The sequence below is a fragment of the Apus apus genome, chromosome 9 (genome assembly GCF_020740795.1).
Source record: "Apus apus isolate bApuApu2 chromosome 9, bApuApu2.pri.cur, whole genome shotgun sequence".
In the NCBI taxonomy this organism is placed as follows: Eukaryota; Metazoa; Chordata; class Aves; order Apodiformes; family Apodidae; genus Apus; species Apus apus.
In genome coordinates, this window is record NC_067290.1 from 3,004,181 (window position 1) to 3,024,189 (window position 20,009).

The 20,009-nt window shown below is 38.0% G+C and overlaps 1 protein-coding gene across 3 annotated transcripts; it reads right to left on the minus strand.

Moving 5' to 3' along the window:
* Positions 1–3,140: 3,140 nt before the first annotated feature.
* On the minus strand, positions 3,141–19,565 carry HRH1 (histamine receptor H1). Of its 3 annotated transcripts, none has more exons than XM_051627928.1 (3): positions 19,474–19,565; positions 9,128–9,264; positions 3,141–6,845 (listed from the first exon to the last, which is right to left on the minus strand). In XM_051627928.1, the coding sequence occupies exon 3, from the start codon at positions 6,739–6,741 to the stop codon at positions 5,317–5,319; it is 1,425 nt and encodes a 474-aa protein (XP_051483888.1). In that variant the 5' UTR covers positions 6,742–6,845; positions 9,128–9,264; positions 19,474–19,565; the 3' UTR covers positions 3,141–5,316. The 3 variants fall into 3 exon arrangements, with proteins under 3 accessions (XP_051483888.1, XP_051483887.1, XP_051483886.1); XM_051627927.1 differs by having other exon boundaries at positions 9,132–9,264; positions 19,468–19,565; XM_051627926.1 differs by having other exon boundaries at positions 19,468–19,565.
* Between the last annotated feature and the right edge of the window lie 444 nt (positions 19,566–20,009).

Here is a 20,009-nt window from a genome sequence, read left to right on the forward strand (position 1 = left end):
ACCTGGGAAATAAGTTTGAGGTTTACACATGAGACTGCCGATGTAGACATATGAGCACGCCACAGTTTAAGTGCTACAATGTAATAGAAAGAAGCAGCTTCAGTCAAAGGTGTCTCTGTGCTTGGAACCTTGAGGAAAGTGGCTGAAACAGAGTTAATTTGAGATTTGTGCTGGAGTTGATTGATTGTTGCAGGTATGGTTTACCTTGTGAGATCTTCCTGTGAGCAAACAGAAGTGTCTGTAGTAACCATGAGACTAGCAATCAGTTAGAAGTCAGGCTATTTCAAAACAGGGAACAAATCTGATGGGTGTTTTTGGCATGGACCTCTGTAGCTATGACTTTCAATTTCCCCCCAAGCAAAATCTTGCAGCAAGGGAAAATCATCATGGGTTGTAGATAAGAATAAAATAGGAGATCTGAACTCATTCATTCTTGGTGAATATGGACTCAAAATGTTATGGAGAAGTTAACTTCTCAGAACTATTTAGTTGGGAATAGATTCTGTTGTAAGTTTTAATAAAAATAAAATGTATTTAGGTTTATGTAGTGCTTTTCATTTAAGGATGTAAATTATTTTTATACAACATTATCAGTGAATAAGATCACAAAATCTAGGCAGAACCTGGCAGAGCTATTCTATCAATTTGTTTACAAAAAAAGGCTGTCAAAAGTAATCTAGTCCTATGCTGTGCACCTGTTACTGCTGCAAGGGTGTGACACTGCAAAATGAGAAGCCTGTTGTAGCAATGAATACTAGAATCAGTAGTGGGGAAAGAAGGAGTGTGCTGAAAAAGGTATCACCTGGCAGTTGCCATGTTGCTAGACTGGTGAGCATTGTCACCAATTTCTATGAGCACTTTGATATGATCCAGGGAAACAGTTGTTACTGTAGGTAGGACACCTGAGTTCAAGTCCCAGATCTGACTGTGTTATTTTTGAAGACTAAGTTATGCCTGATCAAAACAAAAGGCATTCGATTTTACTCAAGGTATGACATTTAATTACACAGTAGGCATTTGTTTTAATTATACAGTGCCAATGTATAGAAATGGGTGTTGTGTATTTCTTTTAAGGCATATTTTAGCTGAAACTTATCAGAGTTTAAACACATAATAACTTGGCAGACGAAACAAAATTATAAGGGATGCAGAGATTGTTAATAATAGGAAAATTACCAGATGTCAATATGGCTTTAATGACTATCATACACAAATGTACGTCTCTTTTAGTGGGAACTCTTATACTTTTTAACTGGTGGAGATCTCAAACAACAAATTTGTAGTAGCCTGGTATGTGTGTTTATGTATCTGTGCATATATAGAGTGTACATCTCACATTTGATTATTTTTATATTTCTATTTTAGACTGTTAAGATGGCTGTGTAGAAGTGATTTATTCCTGTATCAGGTATGTATAATTTTAAAATATAATTTGGAATTCAGTATCAGGGGTGTAAAATATGTTCATAAACTATTTTTTACATGGTGTTAACATTAATTGTTCTTTTTGTGATCCAACTCTTCAATAGATAAGTAATTTGATGAAACTTAATAGTTTTTTCATTGTACTTAATTAATTAACACAAGTGAATATGTATGCATAGTATTTAAACTTAATGCGCCATTTCCAGATGAACTGGTGGAAAATATGCATGCACCAAGACTTTCTAGTGTATTTTCACATGTTTAGGAACTTAAGTCATCCTAGCTAAGTTAGAATAGTCCTGCAGCATCCCTGATAGCAGTGGAAAGATACAGCATTCTGCAGAATGTGGGACCTGCTCTAGAACTATTCAGAGGTGTCTACAGTACTTCTATATTAATATCTTAGGATCAGAAATACATTTTTTAAGTGAATCAGACATTTTAATTTACTGTGCTATCACAAAGTGCATCACAAGTAGTCTCACAGAGAACATGTAACAGAGTCCTTTTAAGATTATGGAATGAAGCCAAAATGGGAAAAGAAACATGTACTAGATGGCAGGATCCGTTGCTAATTGCACCCCTACTTTAATAAATTTCCATGAGACACAGCATTTGCAGAATTTACAGAATTTTTCTCGTTACCCACTAGATGTCAGCCTTGACACAGAAAAAATTGTGAGAATATGTTTTTCTGCCTCTGAAAAGCAAGGTTGGTTGTTCTCACCACACCTTAATTGAAGTAGAACTCCAGTCCAAGAAATTTGTTATGTTCTCTGAAAGCTATGTATCCTCTGACCTTGTTCATTAACAGGAAAACACTGAAAATATTTTACAGGAAACCACACCTGGAATATTCTCTTGAGGCTAGGCTCCACGTGGCAGTAGGCTTCTCCATTCCTTACCCTAACTTGCTTTCCTACTAGGACAACTTCCTGTCTTTATTATTAACTTAGTTACACTAAGATTGTGGATAAAAATGGAAGTAAAAATATTCTGGCAGCTTTATTTGCCTAGGTTTAGCAGTACTGTGTTTGAATGCTTTTGAGTTGTACCAGAGATACTCTTTATTATAATCATAATAGTTTTCAGACCAGTGTCCAGGGATTTTGTTAGATTGCTGCTTCATGTATTAATACATTTTAAAGTCAGAAAAGGCAATTGTCGTGACAAAGAGGATAGACTTTTTGATAACTTCTGAGTGTGAATTTACCTTGGGTGAGCAGGTTTCAGCAGTGTACACTAATTACTGTAGCTGACTTGGTATGCTGCTTCTTTAATTTCCTCAGGGATAAGGTAAATTAAATGTGAGTCAGAGGAATTGTTTGTGAAAGGCCACTGGATTAGAGCATGTGTTTCAAAAGGTGCTACTTTGTAGTCCAAAAGGTGTATTTTACTACTTGTGCAGGTACTGCTCCTGCAGTGAAAAAGTTGTCTGTGTTCTGGAATGAATTTTGACACTTCTATTATTGTCTCTGTGTTGTGCCTTTTTTTCTCCTAGATTTGAGTTTCCTAATTGCAGTTTTTTTCTGCATGCTACTTGAGAACAAAGCAAACTCTGAACTCAGTTAATCTCTGAACCCTGTATGGTACATTGAAATAGACTGAATTTATTCCTTTAACACATTTTTTCCAATTTATTAAAATGCAGAGATAATAGGACTTCATTCAATATTGAATACTTTAAATACAAGTATTGACAATCAGGTGTTTAATTCACAGAAGTAAAACTGACAGAGGGTAATAATACTTGGCATTTAGTTAGTGTATTATATCTAATCTTTAGGAGCATCATGAAAACATTATCTTAAGTGTTGTATTGTTACTGTAAGTCTTGTCATATTCACTTTACAAAATGGGCACACATGGCACAGGGGACTCTTAAGTAGCTCAAGATTGTTAATTAAGAACATAGAATGCAATTTTTCCTCCCACCATTAAACTACCATTTTTCACTTCTGTTGTAATAAATATATGACACAGAACATCCCTTCAACTCATCCCACCAAACTCTTGGCAGCACTCAGTTGAAGGAGTTCCACTTCCAACACAACTCTGTTGTTAAGCTAACTGAGCCATGTCAGAAGCAAGAAAACATTCAGGAAGTGGTAAATTCATTAGCACAACAAAATGAATGGGAGGACAGTCTTTTTATATTGAACCTTCAGGATACCTCTAATCATCCTTCCCAAAATAGGTGGAGAAGACTTACATAAACTCACCATTGCATGCAAACGTGACTTGAGCTGTTGAAGTTACCTGGTTCTAGGATTTCTTCTTAACACTAACACACTCCACAGTGTTTGCCCAAAAAGGCTCTCTCGCTTAGTTGCATAGCAGAGGAGGAAAGAGTGTTGCACTGTGTGCCACAAACAGGGTGGTGCATGGTCTTGAGATACTCAGATAATACAGCTCCTGAGAGCTCCTCTGCCTCCCTTCTCCTTCCTGCTCCCCAAGCTGTATACTCTTTACTTATTTTGATGTAATTGTTCTGTAAAGTTTCCTGAGAAGTTAGCTCATGCAACATATGCCACTCTGTACTTTTTTGCTGAGGAACTATGTTTTCTTTGCAAACCTGACTGCACCTAGGAAAGGGGGGTTTATTCCTGTTGTACGACAGGGCATGTCTGGTTCTGAGAATTAGTCAGTACCTAGAAACAGTTAAATCAGTTGCTGAACAAGTGAACACCCAAAGTTGGTAGAGTGAACTTTATCTGCAGACTTCTCTGTTGGGGCTGCCTCCAGCTTTTCCAGATGAAGCTGTTTTTACAGCTGCTTGTCAGTCATTGTGGATGAGGCTCTCAGCAACAAGATGTAATGTCAAAGGCAGCCCAGCTTTGAGCCATAGGTGGTATTAGATGTCTTCCTGAAATCCCTTCCAACCTGAAGTATTCAATTATTGTGTGTTTCTCCTGAAATATTATACAGCATGAGTTATAAAATGCAATCAAATATAAAGGATAGAAAAGGTAAACATCAGGTATTTTATTTTCTGTTTTACAACCTTGAGTTGCTGCTTATGAGTTTGTCTCATTATAGTAGGAAGAGTTTGCCTACTACAAAACAAGGATGTGTGGATTGGTATTTCTGCTGCATGCTTAGGTTATTTGCCAACTTGTAGGAACAAGAAAATATGTGTAGTCTACAACCAACTATATTTTGTAAGTCTAGAAACAACAGCATAGCCTTCTTGAATAGATAGTGACAGTTTGTTGAGTATGGAAAGTCTTAGCAAAATTTCTAGGATGTAAAATACTTTTTTTCAGTGAAGTTAACACATACAGGTATAAAAGAAGCAAGCATTATATCAAATAAATACAGTAGGCTACAATATGACTTGACATTACAAAAAAGTTTATGATTTGGGGGAAGCTATAAATAAATAGGGGAGATTTTATTAAACAGTTGAAATGTCTTTATTTGACTATGCAAAGTACCTCCTCTTGCTGATCTCTGTTCACAAGCAATGTGTTCCTGTGTTTAATGGAGTAAGTTGAGAGAGAAAAAAATATTTGGCCAATCACAGAAATCTTATTCTATTTCTTCCTTTTCTGTAGCCGAATAATTTATAAGCACTGAAGATCTCTCTATTCTATATCTCCTTTTTAATTTTTTCCTACATCATGAAAGAGGTAATCTCAAGCTGTAAAATGTGTACAACAATGTAACAGTTCTGAGATTGTCCGAGTTTTTCCGACTCCTGATCTGAATTAGTTCTTCAAATGTGTTAAAGATGTAAAATGCATATTTTCCACTTTTACTAACACTTGTTTATAAGTTGAAATTGTGCAAAGTCTTCTACTTTATCCGTGTTTTTGTCTTTGAAACTGGAACATTTTGCTTGGCTGAACTCTTGAGCTGCTCTTTAGCTCAAAAAAAACCAGGCCAATATCAGTGAATGTGAAGGATCTTTTTGAATGTCTTCTTGAAATTCTCATTACAAAGAGGATACAGGAATGGATTTAATGTGGAGTTCACATATCCGAGCCATATAGTGAACATGTGTAAGACTGAATATTGTTCATGGCCATGGAAAGCTATTACCATAAATAACACAAAATAGGGAATCCAGCACAGCATAAATGCTGCCATTATGACCCCTAACTGCTTAGCTGCTTTTCTCTCCCTGTTCCTGTGCAGTCCTTGAATGTGTCTTTTGGAGTGGGTATGCAGGCTCTGCCAGGTTTTCCTCAGATAAGTCAGCCCTCTGAAATCCTGGTTCTCAGTCTTTTCCTGAGGACGGCAGGTTCTTTCAGGGTTAGGACTGGAGGGCTTTCTGTTGGATGTCTCCTCTGTGAAAGTCCGGTTGTCTGATGCATCACTTAAGTCACTATCTTGTGAGCAAAGCTCCTCTTCATTCTCATTCTCTTTTGTTACACACACACGCTCTGTTCCTGCTTTATCCAGGCCTGGCTCAGACTGGGCAGTGGTGAGAGGAAAACAGCTCCATTTAAGGACTTTCCTCTTACTCTTGCTAACAAATGCGTTTGAAGATTTGTCAGGATTACTGAAAGAAAGCTTTGCCTCCATATTTTTGGGCTGAAAGGAGCTTTGCTTGTCTTTGGGAGGGGGCTTCTCATCTAAGATTTGCTTCTGGAGGCAAATATTTGTCTCATCTTTTGTCTTATTATTGTGTATCCTTCTTTTTTCTGAGACAGTCTGGTGTGATCCATTGATCAGCTCTCGGTGCTGACAGTGCTTTCGAACAGCTCTGAATATTTTGTAGTAGAACCATAACATCATGATTGAGGGTAGGTAGAAATTGACAATGGCTGTCAACACTTTAAACCAGGTGACTTCAGAGAATTCAGGTTCACACTTATTTTCATCTTTTTCACTTCCCCCATTGTTAACAAAAACATGCCATCCTAGGATAGGAATGACCCACATGAAAGAGAGGAACCAAACCCCCAGAATCATTAGGGATGCTTTCCGTTTTGTTCTATACTTGAGATATTTCAGTGGTTGCTGAACTGAACGATAACGGTCAATGCACAATATGAAGAGGTTGAAAATGGATGCAGTACTGGCCACATAATCCATTGAGAGCCAGAACAAACAGGCTGGTGAGCCTAGAGTCCACCCACCACTTAGGATATAAACAATACTCAGTGGCATAACAGCAGCACCAACTATAAGATCTGCAATAGAGAGGCTGACAATGTGTAAATTGCCAACTGTCTGCAGCTTCTTTTCAGTTTTCACAGCACACAGTACTAATATATTCATGACAATAGTGATCAGTGAAAGGCTTCCCAGTAACAGACCTAGAGCTGGGTGAGGGCTAGTTGAGTTCTCTGTTGTGTTTTTTGACATCTTGCGCACAAGAACACAGAATGAAAATCCGAGAAGATATCCAGGCCTTGGAAATTCAGTCTTGGTTTACACTCCTGGATGAAAATGTGTTGGAATGCTTTGAACTATAGGAAATAAAAGAAATATGCTCAGTCACCATAATACTAAAATAAAATAATAAAACTAATCTGTGCATCATCTCAGTATTGTCCCTTGTAGGGCTTTCCTAAATAATTATTTTTTGCAACATTTTACTCATGGGTAATTTAAGATGTGTTCTATGAAAACAACTGGAACCACCTCCATGAACCAACCCACAATGGTTGGCAGAGGGGTTTCATGGGACTTCAGGTAGTTCTGCCCCCAGAACCTGGAGATTTCAGTCCTCATTGTTTGAATTTCTTAAGTCTCATCAAATACATGATCATGAACCGTAACATAAACTACTTACTGGCAAATCAACTTAAAGTGTGTTTATAAAGATCAAATTAGCATATTTTGTACTAGTTTTTAAACAAAGCAGTGATTATTCACAAATTACATCTAAGAGTTTGAGAATATGGCAGTTGGATTTAATTATCCACCAATAATACGGCATTACATGATGCTAAGTGATGAGGTATTCTAAACAGTAAAAAGCCTCCAGCCAGTGTACACCTTTAGCTGAAACACAGACTCTCAAATGCCTCCTAAAGCTGTAGCCAGTGCCTGTATTTTCACTGGTAGGCAGTTGTTCAAATTATAGGTGATGAGTAACCTCTTCCAACCCAATTTAGGTTTACACAGATTTCAAACATTTAAAGATGGCAGCCCGGTTTTATTTCAAATACGAACTAGTAAAAGTTCAGGGAAAATAACCGGATTTTTCAGGGTTAATAGGCAACTTGCAGCCTCTCAAATGTATATAAACATAGGGCCTTTGATGTTGAAGTTCACAACTCATTCAGGTGCCTAAGAAACATATACAAGGACTGTTCTCCAACAACTTGGAAAAGCCACAGCCCTCCTGCATGCGTGCTCTTGCTGTTTGCTGCATTAAAGTGGAAAGTAAACTGGAAATAAGAGGAGCTGAGACTGAGCATATAGCAAACCTTTCCTTTATGCCTAAGATTTTTTTTTTTAATAATTAATGTTTAATAAATGAGCTATCTTTATTTGCTTAGAACTTTGGCATGAGTCACGAGTAGAGCATTCAGAATGAAAATTCCTTAAAAGTATCCCCACAATGCCTAGGAATTGCAGTACATGAACTGCAGTTAAAAACCAAGAGGATGACCTATTAAACACTCACCACAGCATATACAAAACCTGTTACAAAACCTATTTTGCAGGGGCCCACAATTGCCTGGTTAGGCTTGTTTCCTAGTCACATTCATTTTTATATACTGTTTTGCGGGTGTTACCTAAGAGTGGCAGATTTCATTTGTACAGACATGGGGGTGTGTAGCCTCATGGTCACTTGATCTGCATCAGGAAACAACTCAAGGTGCACACTCCACTTGTGAACAGTCAGATTATATATCAAAATCATATAATCATAGAATGCCAGGTTGGAAGGGACCTCAAGGATCATCAGGTCCAACCTTTCAAGGTACTACTGTAGTTTATATGAGATGGCTCAGCACCCTGTCAAGCTGAGACCTTTAACTGTCCAAGGAATCTACCACTTTCCTTGGGAGACTATTCCAATGTTTGACTGTCCTTATAAGCCTTAATTATAAAACATGTGATTTCTTCCATTTTCTAACACAAGCATACTAACTGAAGTATTGGCAATAAAAGGGGAAAGGAAAGGAGGGAATGTAGAGGGAAGAAAAACTCCTTTTCAAAGTTGAATAGATAAGCTATTCTGTTATCTATGCCTTTGGAATCTTCTGTCAAAAAAATTATTAATTATATTTTAAGTCTTGGAGCATATGATCAGTTGACCAATTCTATCTCCAGGATATATAAGAAGAATGTCTGTGAAAGTGATACATATTTTCTGCCATTTTTCTCCTGTAGTGCTTGCTGAGGTTTATGTTTTTATGTTCTGGGAAATCTCTTGAAGCAATGAGGAAGGAAACAGACTGTAGATATATTAGCTCAAAGTATTTACACAAGGAACACTGAGAGATATGTATGGGATTTCTCGTCCGTGTTATGCTAAATGTGGTCAAAATGATACAATGCAATAGATTATTCAATAGGCAATATTTCAGACTGAAATTTCATATTTCAGTAATTCAGTATTTCATGCTAAATGTATCTCTTTCTTATTTCAATAATCAGGGTTGAAGCTAAAATGTTTGCTTTCTTACAAGAGGTCAAATTCCTTGTTCCTTGAGCTTTACTTAAAAGTTCCTGGTATTATGAAAGCAGATGTGTGCTTGGCAGCAGCAGCAGCATCCATAGGCAGAGGAATTACCTACAGAATGGAGTGTGAGCTCAAGAGCTGTATTCTGTAATTCTGTATTCTGTACAGTCTTTGGGCTCTGCCATGTACTGTTCTTCACTGGCAGCTGGTCACAGATGTCAGAAGATCAGAGAGGCCTCAAGCATCTCCTGTTTGAGAACAAAACCAAATTACTCCATGAGTCTTAAACCAGCATGCCTGGTGATAGAAAAAGATTATATCCCAGTCTGTCATTGTCTTTCCACAGCTGTACACTATGACCTTTCTGCTGGAGTGAAGTATATGGGACATGGTCAAATCAAGAAGTTGATGTTAATTGCCTCATAGACCTCATAAAGAAATTACTGGTCTTCATCCCCACATATTTTCATTTAGATTTATGGTAAAATAAAGGAAGTGAAGACAACTTTAATTGAGTCTCCAACATGAAGAATAGCAGCAAAGGTATCTGGCTAGACAGCTCTCCTCTGTTATTTATTAACTGCATATGGAATAAAACATAGAGCAGGACCCAGTAGCTGGTGTTGACTGCTTCCCAAACTTTCTCTTTAGCTCTGCTGCAGTCAGATAGGGTAGGATTTGGAAAGCAGCCTGCAGAACTGGATCTGGAGTACATTTGCTCCAAAAAAGGCACCAAGGTCCAGTTTTTCAACTCATGCTCCACTATTGTTAAAATGTCTTCTAATAAATGACAAAGCTTCATTACTTTTCTGTTTTGGAAGAGCTTATAGAGGCTATAAAGATCCAAGAATGATGTCATGAGATGCAAATCACTTAGGAACACTAAGAACATAAGATAATCAGGATAATGCTAACATGTGTATAAATACTGTGTATTTGTCATAATTCTGTCTTATAATTGTAATTTTCATCACTTTGTCATTTGAGCAGTTCATAGTCCCTGATGGATCTTATCTTCTCTGCTCTGTAAGGAGCTGTCCGTTTAATATTAAAGTGAAATTGAGAAACAAGTCAAAGTGGTCTGCTAAACATCACAGTAATGTTAGATTTAAAACCAGCCAAGGCTCCCTTGCTCTCCAAACAGTATCCTGACCACTCTACTTTGGTTTTTTTTTCTATCTAGACTTTGGGTCTGCATTCATTCAGACACCCTAGACAAGCAATGTTGAGTGAGAATTTTTTTTTTTTCCTAAATTTAATGCAGAGCAAGCAACCTAGTCTGGCTTGGACCTTCTGACATCTTCCATTGTAAGAAGCCTACTTACATGTTAGGGTCTAATATGGCTGGAGTGGGACTATACCCAGTAACAAACAGTATTAATTGCTGGAGTGGACTTGCAAGAACCATTTGCCCTAGCCTGGAGCAAGTAGATCTTGAGGCTGGATTAGGATATTGAAGTTCACAGTAACATTGCATTTTCCCTCTTGAACAATGCATGTTTTCCACATATGTATGATCTTCTACAACCCTGACTTTGTCAGTATTATCCTACCAGAGACAGTGTTGTAAGGCTCTGGGCGATTTACATATTGGAGTGTGCTGACAAGAAAAAAATCCACTTTAAGAGCTACCTTCAGCATGAAAGCTGTGTACTCAGCACATACTTCATACCTGCCTAGCTTATCTGAAGCCAAATTGTACCTGTGGATCTATTAAAAAGATCTACCAAGGAAGTGAGTTGGCCACAGAACTCACAGAATGGAGCAGAAATGCCATGTTGCCTTTGTGTTGCAATTGTCTTTTTGCATTCCCTGGCCTGCAGGACTGTGCACTGCTGCTGTTTCTGCCTGAGATCTTTCAGATCATGCAGAATTCTCCTTAACAATAAGTTAGGATAGGCATTTGGCAGCATATCTTCAATCCCATTTTCATGTGTGTACAAGGAAGAGAATTTAGTGGCTTTCTTGAATCTTTTGAGGGCCCATAAGAAGGCTCCCAGCACAGGAGCCTTTGTGCATCTTGCATCCACCAGTGTCTGTGCTCTTTCAGCAAAGGGATGTTGCAGAGGGGTTACATCTCTCTCCCACACAGGCCAGCAGGACTGCAAGAGAAAACACTTCTCCTAAGAAGCAAAGGTGACTGCACACAAAATAGCATCTGGAGAAGTTGCATTTAGTTGCAGAAATGTTACTGGTCAGTGCCCTCTCAAACTGCTCTGCTTACTCTGTTTACATTGACCTGCTACACAATTGCCACTCTTTACGAGAATTAACACACTTTGCTACACAACTTTGTCCACTGGAAAATAACTAGAAAATAATAAGAATTGCTCCATGTTTTGAAATTCACTGATCACTTTGCTGTGTGCTAGGGAAGACTATATCATACACATTTTTTCCTTAAACCTCCTCAAAGCAACAGTAGTAGTGATGATACCAAGTATCATTAGCAGTCAGTGACCAGGAGAGCACTGTGACTTGCAATGGCAGCTTCTTAATCATTGAGGCACACACCATTTTATAAACTGTGGTGTTGCACCCCTATTCAGGAGCTACTTGTTCAATTCTTCACCTGTAACCCAGTTCCAAATAAAATAACAGTTATAATACTGAATATAAATGCTCTAAAATTTGGATGTTTTAACTCTCATTACACCGAGCCAAAGCTCACTAATACAGAGCAAATTTTAAAGAAAACAATCAGCCTAAGATCTTGGATAGTTCTTTGGAATTTCTAAACCCTGACCTCATAATGAAATACTTACTCTAGTTTTTTGCCTCTGTAAAGAGCTTTTTCTACAAGGAAAATCAGCAATTGTGATTTGTTTGTTATTGTATCACAGTGATAATTCTTCCAAGGCACAAGAATCTGCTGGGAGATGCTAAGTGGCTGCCTTACTGACTCATTAGTGCAGGTGCAACCTATTAAGTCCTGACTAAGTGGGAGTAAGTTTCTAGAAACAGCTGCAGGCATATCTCTTATGGGAGTAAGTTTCTAGAAACAGCTGCAGGTATATCTCTTATGGATGGGTTTTAAAGAAACTACAGCTACAACAGGAAAAGAATAGGCTAGAAAAAATTCCTTGATTTTCAGACTAAGTTCAAGGCAGGAGGTAAAATTTTATTTTACATTACTCATGTTGACCTTGTTACATTTAAGAAATCTATTTGTTTCTAGTGAATTTTAAAATAATCTTCTTCAGGTGTTGAAAGTATTAATACACCAGAGGTTTAATTAATTTTCCTCTCAAAGATTGATTTATTTCTCTGTAAGAAAACAATCCTTAGTTAATGCCTGCCATTATTAAAGGAATATTTTTTATAAATAGTAAATGATAACCTGCCTACAGTTCCCATTCAAAAGACCCAGGGTCTTAGTCCAGGAAGGAACAGATTAATTTTTTTTAATTTTTTTTTTTCCAGAAAAGTATCTACCACCATCAAAGGAGAGACTGGATTCCATCTATGCTTAAGTTGTCTCTTCTAGTTATACTGAAATTAGAATACTACATAATCTGAAGCTTTAGTGTCTGACCAGTCAAATTTTGTCAAACCTCCTAAATTGTCCTCTTCCCTCCACATACCTATTTTAAGGAGAGTTATAAATGAATATTTTCCTTTATGAACGAACAACCTGGCCTGACTTGTAAATACTTTAATTCTTAGTTTACATTATGACTCTCCTTTATGTGAAGAAATTATTAACAGTTTGGGACATCTGGCTCTCTAGTTTTGCATGAACGTGTATTGCATGAATGTGTTGGCAGGGAAATTTTGGTGGTTTTTGATGTAAACGCTGTCTTGGGGAAAAATGAGGCCAGAACTAATGTAGCAGATGGACACTACTGCAGATGTACTGAAATCTATTTTAAAGACTAGACTGCAGAGAGAAAATTGCTGTCTTGAGTTGCTGGATTGGTGCTCTGCATACTGATTTCAGGAGCTGGACACCTTGAGAAATGGTGCAGGTCTTTAGTGTGCCAATGGTGATGGCAAAGGCAGTCCTGCCCTGGGGAGGGCAAAGGTAAGCAGGCTGTTTCTGAAGACCTCTCCACACTTAAACTTCTAAAGAGAGTGCATGGTGCAATGCTATAATTACTGCACTTCTTTTTCCCCTCTTGGCTCAGTCCCGTGTCTAAACAACGTTGTGTATAGTTTCAGAGCAAGAAAATAGAATAGGAGGAGTGGTGTGCTTACATCCCCATTCCTCAGACATATTTATTCAATTATCTCTAGGAATGCACATGACAACTCATTTTAAGCTACTTTGATTGAAGGCTTTTTGAATTAATTTATCCATTTGTTCTGATTGTGAATGTCCTTAGAACAGTGAGGGAGAGACCACTTAATGCAGCACTGCAAAGAAACTAGAGCAGGGTCATTACTTCTGCCCATTCGTAGAGAAGCTATATTGTTCAGCTGTGGCCTGGTCTGTGGCATTAAGCTTATACTACTCTAACTTGGATGGTGATGTTCCAAGGATAGCAAGCAGACCTAATTAACAACAACAACAACAAAATAACAGAATGCAGAGCCTATTGTGAAGTCAGCCTGAATTTTTAAGTAACTTTGTCAAGTCTTTCAAGGAGAAAAAGAAGTATTTATGGTTATAACTGTACAATATACTGAATTTTAACTTGTTTGTGTAAGGACATTTTCCTTTCAGTCCAATGATTCTACTGTGCTATTGCTGCTTTTTTATTTGTATATCTGGATATTAGGGTACAGGCTATCAGGATTACAAATAAATAGTTCTGTTTTATTTAATTGAGGAAATATTACATTTAATTTCCTTAAGTGAGGCATAATTCAAAAAGGAAGAAAATGTTTGGGCAGGCTGAAAGATTTAAAAGTTCACTTTGGGGCTTGTAGATGATGCTTGACTTGATTAGACCTGATATTTTTGGGTTTTAGTTTTTACAGAATCACAGCAGTTGCTTCTACAGCCACACACATCAATCAGATTGGCAGGCTAGATACTGCTGTCAACACAGATTTTTCTGATTGTTTATCTTTGTGCTTTTATTTTGCTGGGGGTCCTTAGTAGGAATGAAATTACCTACAATTGTAGCTATCTGCCAGCAAAAAGTTTAGACCTCCAAAGCCTTTTGAAGTAGTTTCAGCACAAGTAACACAAGTCATGCTATCTTTCTGATTTGCTTGTAGGCTGAGTCCTTAGCATTTTATAACAAGCATTTAACTTTGAGAGGAGGTTAAGTACTTGCATCTGAGTCACCACTGCTCCATCTGAGCTCAAAACTTGATTAAGATACTGTCCTCTGTCTGCCTGGGAGAAGACTTTATACTGTCTTTCAGAAATAACTGTCTCCTCTGGTGTTCTGATTGTTCCACCCCAACCTCCCCTTTACTGGTGCTGCTCTCTTCAATGGATTAAGAATGCTGTTCTGGATCCTAACAATAATCTTCCTCTTGCTTTGCAGTCTGATATTCTTGGGTAACTCCTAAGTGTATGTGCTGCTCTTGGATTTCTGGGGCAGTAAAACTCAACTTATTGTCTTGTGCAGTGAGAACAAATGTGCTCTTTTTGCCACGGATAGATTTCTGAGATGTCATTTAAATGTGCTGTTTAATACAAAACTTTGCCATTAAAAAAAACCCACAACAAAACCACAGCAAAACAACTGAAAATAGCAGTTAGATGGTTATGTTTGGGGTACTGCAGCAGTGCAGCACTGCGGATCTTGTATGCTTTCCCCTTTACAACAGCATGATGTGCTGGAGGATTCAGGTAATCCCAGTTAACTAGCGTAGTTCTCTGGCATGGCAGGGTGCTCGGTCACTTTCCAGCTTAATTGAGAAGGGTCTGTCTTGGGGAAAAGTTCGTTCTGGTGTTGATATTTGCTCAGTATTCCTGTGTCTCTGTGTTCTGCTTTTTTTGTTTGGTTGGTTGGTTGGTTTGTTGTGTTTTTTTAATAAAGTTGATTATTTGATCACCCTAGATGACAACAAATATGGCTTTTACCGTATGGTTCATATATGATGCTGAGAGTATGTGAACCCCAGAGAGAGGAATGTGCTAGGTATTTTTTACAGTATACAAAAAAATCCCAACACTAAACCTAAGAAAGTGATGATTGGAAGGCATGTCCTTGGAGCATCAGCAATCTGTCAGAAATGGAAATGGAATCCAAAATGTGTTTGTCTAAGGACATAACTAAGGATATGCAATATACAACAAAATATCAAATAGTTACAAAAAAAAAAGAGGTACCTTTACTATGTAAGGTATATACCCAGGAAGTGAAGCTTAATGTGCATCTAAAATGCTTTACTGTGCAGAGAAATCCTTGTGTGATCAGAAGATACTGGCAGCAGTAGAAGTTAATTGTATGACCGTAAAACCGACACATGACCTAATTAATCTGTATAGATAAGCACACAATTTTATGCTTCTTTAAACATGAAGTGGCCGTGCCAAGATAGGAAGCTAAACACCAAAACCAAATTCAGTGCTGGAATAGAGTGGTTAGGAGCTGAAACACTCTCCTAAAACATACATAACTAGTTAAAGGTTAGTGAGTAGTAGTGAAGGGGAAAGATATTTTTTATATTTTCTTCTTTAAAGAATAATTACCATTTGTGGTATGCAATCTTGCTTCGACTATGCTCTTACCTATTTACAGTTCATCATTAATGCTCTTAGATTTCACATACTGTTCATGCATAAGTCCCCTCAATTTTTTTTCCCTGGTTCATTTATGGTATTAGTTTCGCTGTGCATTATTTCTTGCCTAAGTGAATTACAGAGTCCTGCAGGCTTACACACTACCTATGGATTCATTACATTGTCCTGGGTTCTTAACATTTTTTTAGACTGAAAATCACCTCTCTGAGAGCATTAATTTTCCATGCATAATTCAGGACAGAGCATTTATGTCTTTGTTATCTCTACACTGGAGTTCATGTACTCCAAATTACATTCTGCTTATCTGAGTTTTAATTGTTCCAATACTGATGCATATTCAACAGTGTTTTGTAACTCCTGTAGACATAAACTAACAGTTGAAAGCAGACATGGAAGGCAAAGAAAGAGTACAAGAAAGTGTATTTTCCTATGCATTTCAATACATCCTGCTTTGTGCCAAAGCCATGATGTTCTCCTTTTTCAGTTGCATATTTCAGCTTCTCTGAGCTCTACAAGGTCTTCCCTGATCCTCCCTTGGCCATTTCTTCTGAGGGGAGGGGAACTTTATAGGTTGCCTGTATGATTAATCTGAGAGCTACATGAAAAGTATCAGGAAAAATTATTAGATATCCCCTAGCATTTAATTTCTGACAGAACATTGGCTAGGGAAACACTATTATTATTTAAGGAAAATAATCTAGATGTGACTCATCCTCTAGAGAGCCTTAATTTACATGAATACAGTTGCAGACTCATTATTTGTCAGCAGAACAAGTGGCTATAATAGGTTCTGTGCTGTTTGTTTGTTTACATTCAGAAAACAATTTAAGAAAAGGAAAAACAAACCAAATGGAAATTGTAGCTGAAAAGAAGTGGGTTGGGAAGCCCACAAATGGAACAGTAAATTCCAGAGTAGCATATAAAAATGAAAGTGATCAAGTTACATTTAATGTTATAATCAACTTGAATTTCTTCTAGCACATGGATAATAGTAAATCCATGTCCTTGGATTCAGGGAATAAAGTATATGAACAAATATCCAACAAGTAGCCTAAAAATCTCATCTAATCTGGTAGCAGTCAATATCTGGCTATATACCAGCTAGGTTGTTACTGGAATCTGTTCATCCTAAGAAAGCAGCTAAACATTTTCTCTTTCATGTATTGAAGTTTAAAATTAAGCACATCTAGGGAATCCTTAACAAAACTGTGTACTGTAGTTCTAGCCACTTGAAAGTTAATGTGTGGGGTTTTTTTAGTATTTTTTAAAGATTGCTGTTAGTGAATGTGTATCATTGACAGCTCTAATCCATGCTGAGGAATACAGACCTGGAGCAGGAGGTGGTTTTATATTCAGTTCCCTTAGCAGAGTCAACATTATTAGGCAGAGATCTTAATTATACTATTTTAACTTCTAATCATGCCACCTAAACCAGGGTAATCTGAAATAAGCTTCTGTATCTTTCTAATGCTGGTTGCATGAAGTGAGACTTGAAAACCCTGGATGTCTGAGTGTCATTTTAGTGTCCTGTCTCACCCCCACCTGGGTAATCCTGCTGTTTTCTGATGATTGGCCTTCATTTTTATATACTAATACTGAACCTTCCTAAGTCTGAGTTGTTGTTGATGTCTACATGTGTTCAGCAGTATAACTGACTACTTATTTAAACAAATTTCTAGATACTATTGTACTATGACATGTATTTACAAGTACCTTTTTTCCTGAAAAAAATATATTCTTTTTCAAATCTGTGTCTTAACCTGAAATTATTAGTAGACAGATGTATTCTTTTTTTTTTTTCCTCTGGCTGGCATTTTTTAACAACTCTCTTTAAAACTGGGCCTATTTATGAGTATTAAACCCAAAAACGCCAACAGAAGATGGACATATTCCCAAGAGTGTTCTGGCCTTCAATATGTAAGCTCAGCCTTCTTCTGAGCTCTTCTTCCAGTGGCTCAGCTTTCCAGTTTAAGTTGCAGTAAATGTCAGTTTTTCCATTATTAGAAAAACAAGTCTCGTTCTTGTGGTAGTATTTCCCATATATGGATTTTTTTTTTTTGCTCAGAGATTTTGGGAAAACCCATCATTACTAGAATCCTAAGGCTTCCAGATATGGTATTAGTTTTCACTGCCAGTTTAAACATCCTCAGCATCAGCTAGTTCCTTATCAGTGTGCTCTCTTAACAAACAAGCATTTAAGTGCTCTTGTCATTAAGTAGTGCCGTTCTGAAGAAGTCTCATCTTCCCTACTCCATTACCTATCTGTAAAAAGAGACTTTTGCTATAGGTGCTAGAGCTATTTAATAAACCATCATAATAGATGAACATTCCTTTGTGCTTTGATGTAGTTAACAAAACCACCAGCTGTAAAATCTCATGTAAATAAGTGTAATTTTGCAGTGTCATGGTGACTTTTAAGCTAAGTAGCCACAGTGGTGCCTTTTCACTTGGGATATGTTCTGTTCTTGGAATCCATTAATCCAGCTCACTAAAACAGGACATTTTTCATACAGGGATAGAAAAAAATCTTCAGAGTTTTTTGGATCCCACCTTGTGTTATTACTTACTCCAACCCTCAGTGAACTGTAAAACCAGCTGGTTTTAATCTTTCGGCATCAGAAATGCAGTTAATTTTTAAAAATGTAGCCCAATCCATCACTCAGCTATTGAGATCTGCCTGTTCTTTTCCACATGTCTTGGAGAGTTGCTACTGGAGATTCACTAGCCAAAAAATAATGTATGCAAAGAAGAGTTGTTAGTCCTTTAAATATTGAGGTTTCATACCCCAATACTATATAAGCAATTTCCTGTGTGGTTTAATGGCTTCCAGTACAAAGAACCAGGTTGGGATAAAGGAAGTTTCCTTGTCTGATAGAGAATAAATTAGCCACCCATGAAGCCTGATGAACCCATCTATGAATTCAGAGGAAATTCTAAATGTGAAGTAAACTTATGGTTTTACAACAGAAGTAATATAGCTTCAAGAAAGATGGATTTCTCAAGCTCAGATTTACATCCTGCAGGATGTTCCCTCTTTACTCTAGCTCTTTGTGTAGATGTTGAAGAATCCAATGCTGCCATTCTTCAAAAGAAGGAAAAACCTCAGAACTCCCCTTGCCCCGGAGTTTGTCTGGTGAGAATAAGCACAAACTAGCTAATGATCATACTAATATTGCAATTCATAATAGGAAATGCCTTCCTAATAGTTGATTAGGATCTATTTTAAAAAATAAGTCCACAGAGTAGTGTTTTTAACGTTTTATGAAACAGACTGAGTCCTTCAGGATCAAAGAAATTCAGATTGATATTGTGCATCTTCCTCCCCTCAGTCCCCCAAAAGCTGCCAAAGTGCTGATCACTACAAAATTGCTTTGAAGATTTACAAAAATGAACTTGAGTTTTAACCCAAGTGAACTTCTGTAGCATTTAAACTATAGAAAAGACTTCAGCTCAAGAAAGCACAAATTTAGAAATCCTAGTAGGTTTGAAGGCTTACTGTCTACTTTTACTGTTAATAGAAGTAAGCCCCGTTATGGGAAAGTTTGGTTTCAGCTCATCTAGATATTTTAATATAACCACCAATTTTTTGTCTCTAATTTGCAATATATATTGAGTTAGGAGTATTTTAATCTTAAACCATCCTCTTTCTTCAGACACATCACTGTTTCTTCCTCAAACCAAGGAAACAACCCCTCCCCCCGTCCCACCTTTTCTCAGCCGTGTACTCTTTCACGGCTACTTATTTGTCTAAAGAAGGATGCTTAAAATCAGGGCATACATATTCTGTAGGTAGACAGAAACTCACCCTAACCTTCTTCATTCGAGCAGTCGGTGCTGCCGGGCAGTGCGATGGAGGCCCTGGGCTGCAGACACCTGTTCCCCTTCCTCCCCCATGAGACCAGCGGCTCCCTCGCCCGGAGCCCCCGCAGCCCCGGGGGCTGCAGCTACCGCAAGCGGCTTCTGGGGAAAAGAACCGGCTGAGCTTGTTCTATCGGGCTGCTGCACCTTTTTTAGTGATCAGCTTTGTGTGACTTGGATGGTACGGTCCGGTCATGTTTGCTCGTGTGGGAGGCCCTTGGCTCCGCGCCCGCTGTCCCCTCCGCGCTGCGCCGAGGGCGAAACCAACGCCGCCGGCTGTTAGCTGGGGCGAGCCGGGTGAGGAGCAGCCAGCTTCTGCAGAGTGGCCTTAATTAGTGCTTAGGAAGAGTGGTTCAAGATGAATTGGGTTGTTTTGTTATCGCTTTCTTCTCCCCTACTCCTGCTCCCTGTGCTCCGCGTTATGACTCTCTGCCAGGGCTGGGATGGATGTGCGAGGCTCGCAGCCTCTCTCCCCGAGCCGCCGCTCTC

Coding starts and splice junctions, on each gene's coding strand:
- HRH1 (XM_051627928.1), bottom strand. CDS start 6,741: ATGTCAAAAAACACAACAGAGAACTCAACTAGCCCTCACCCAGCTCTA.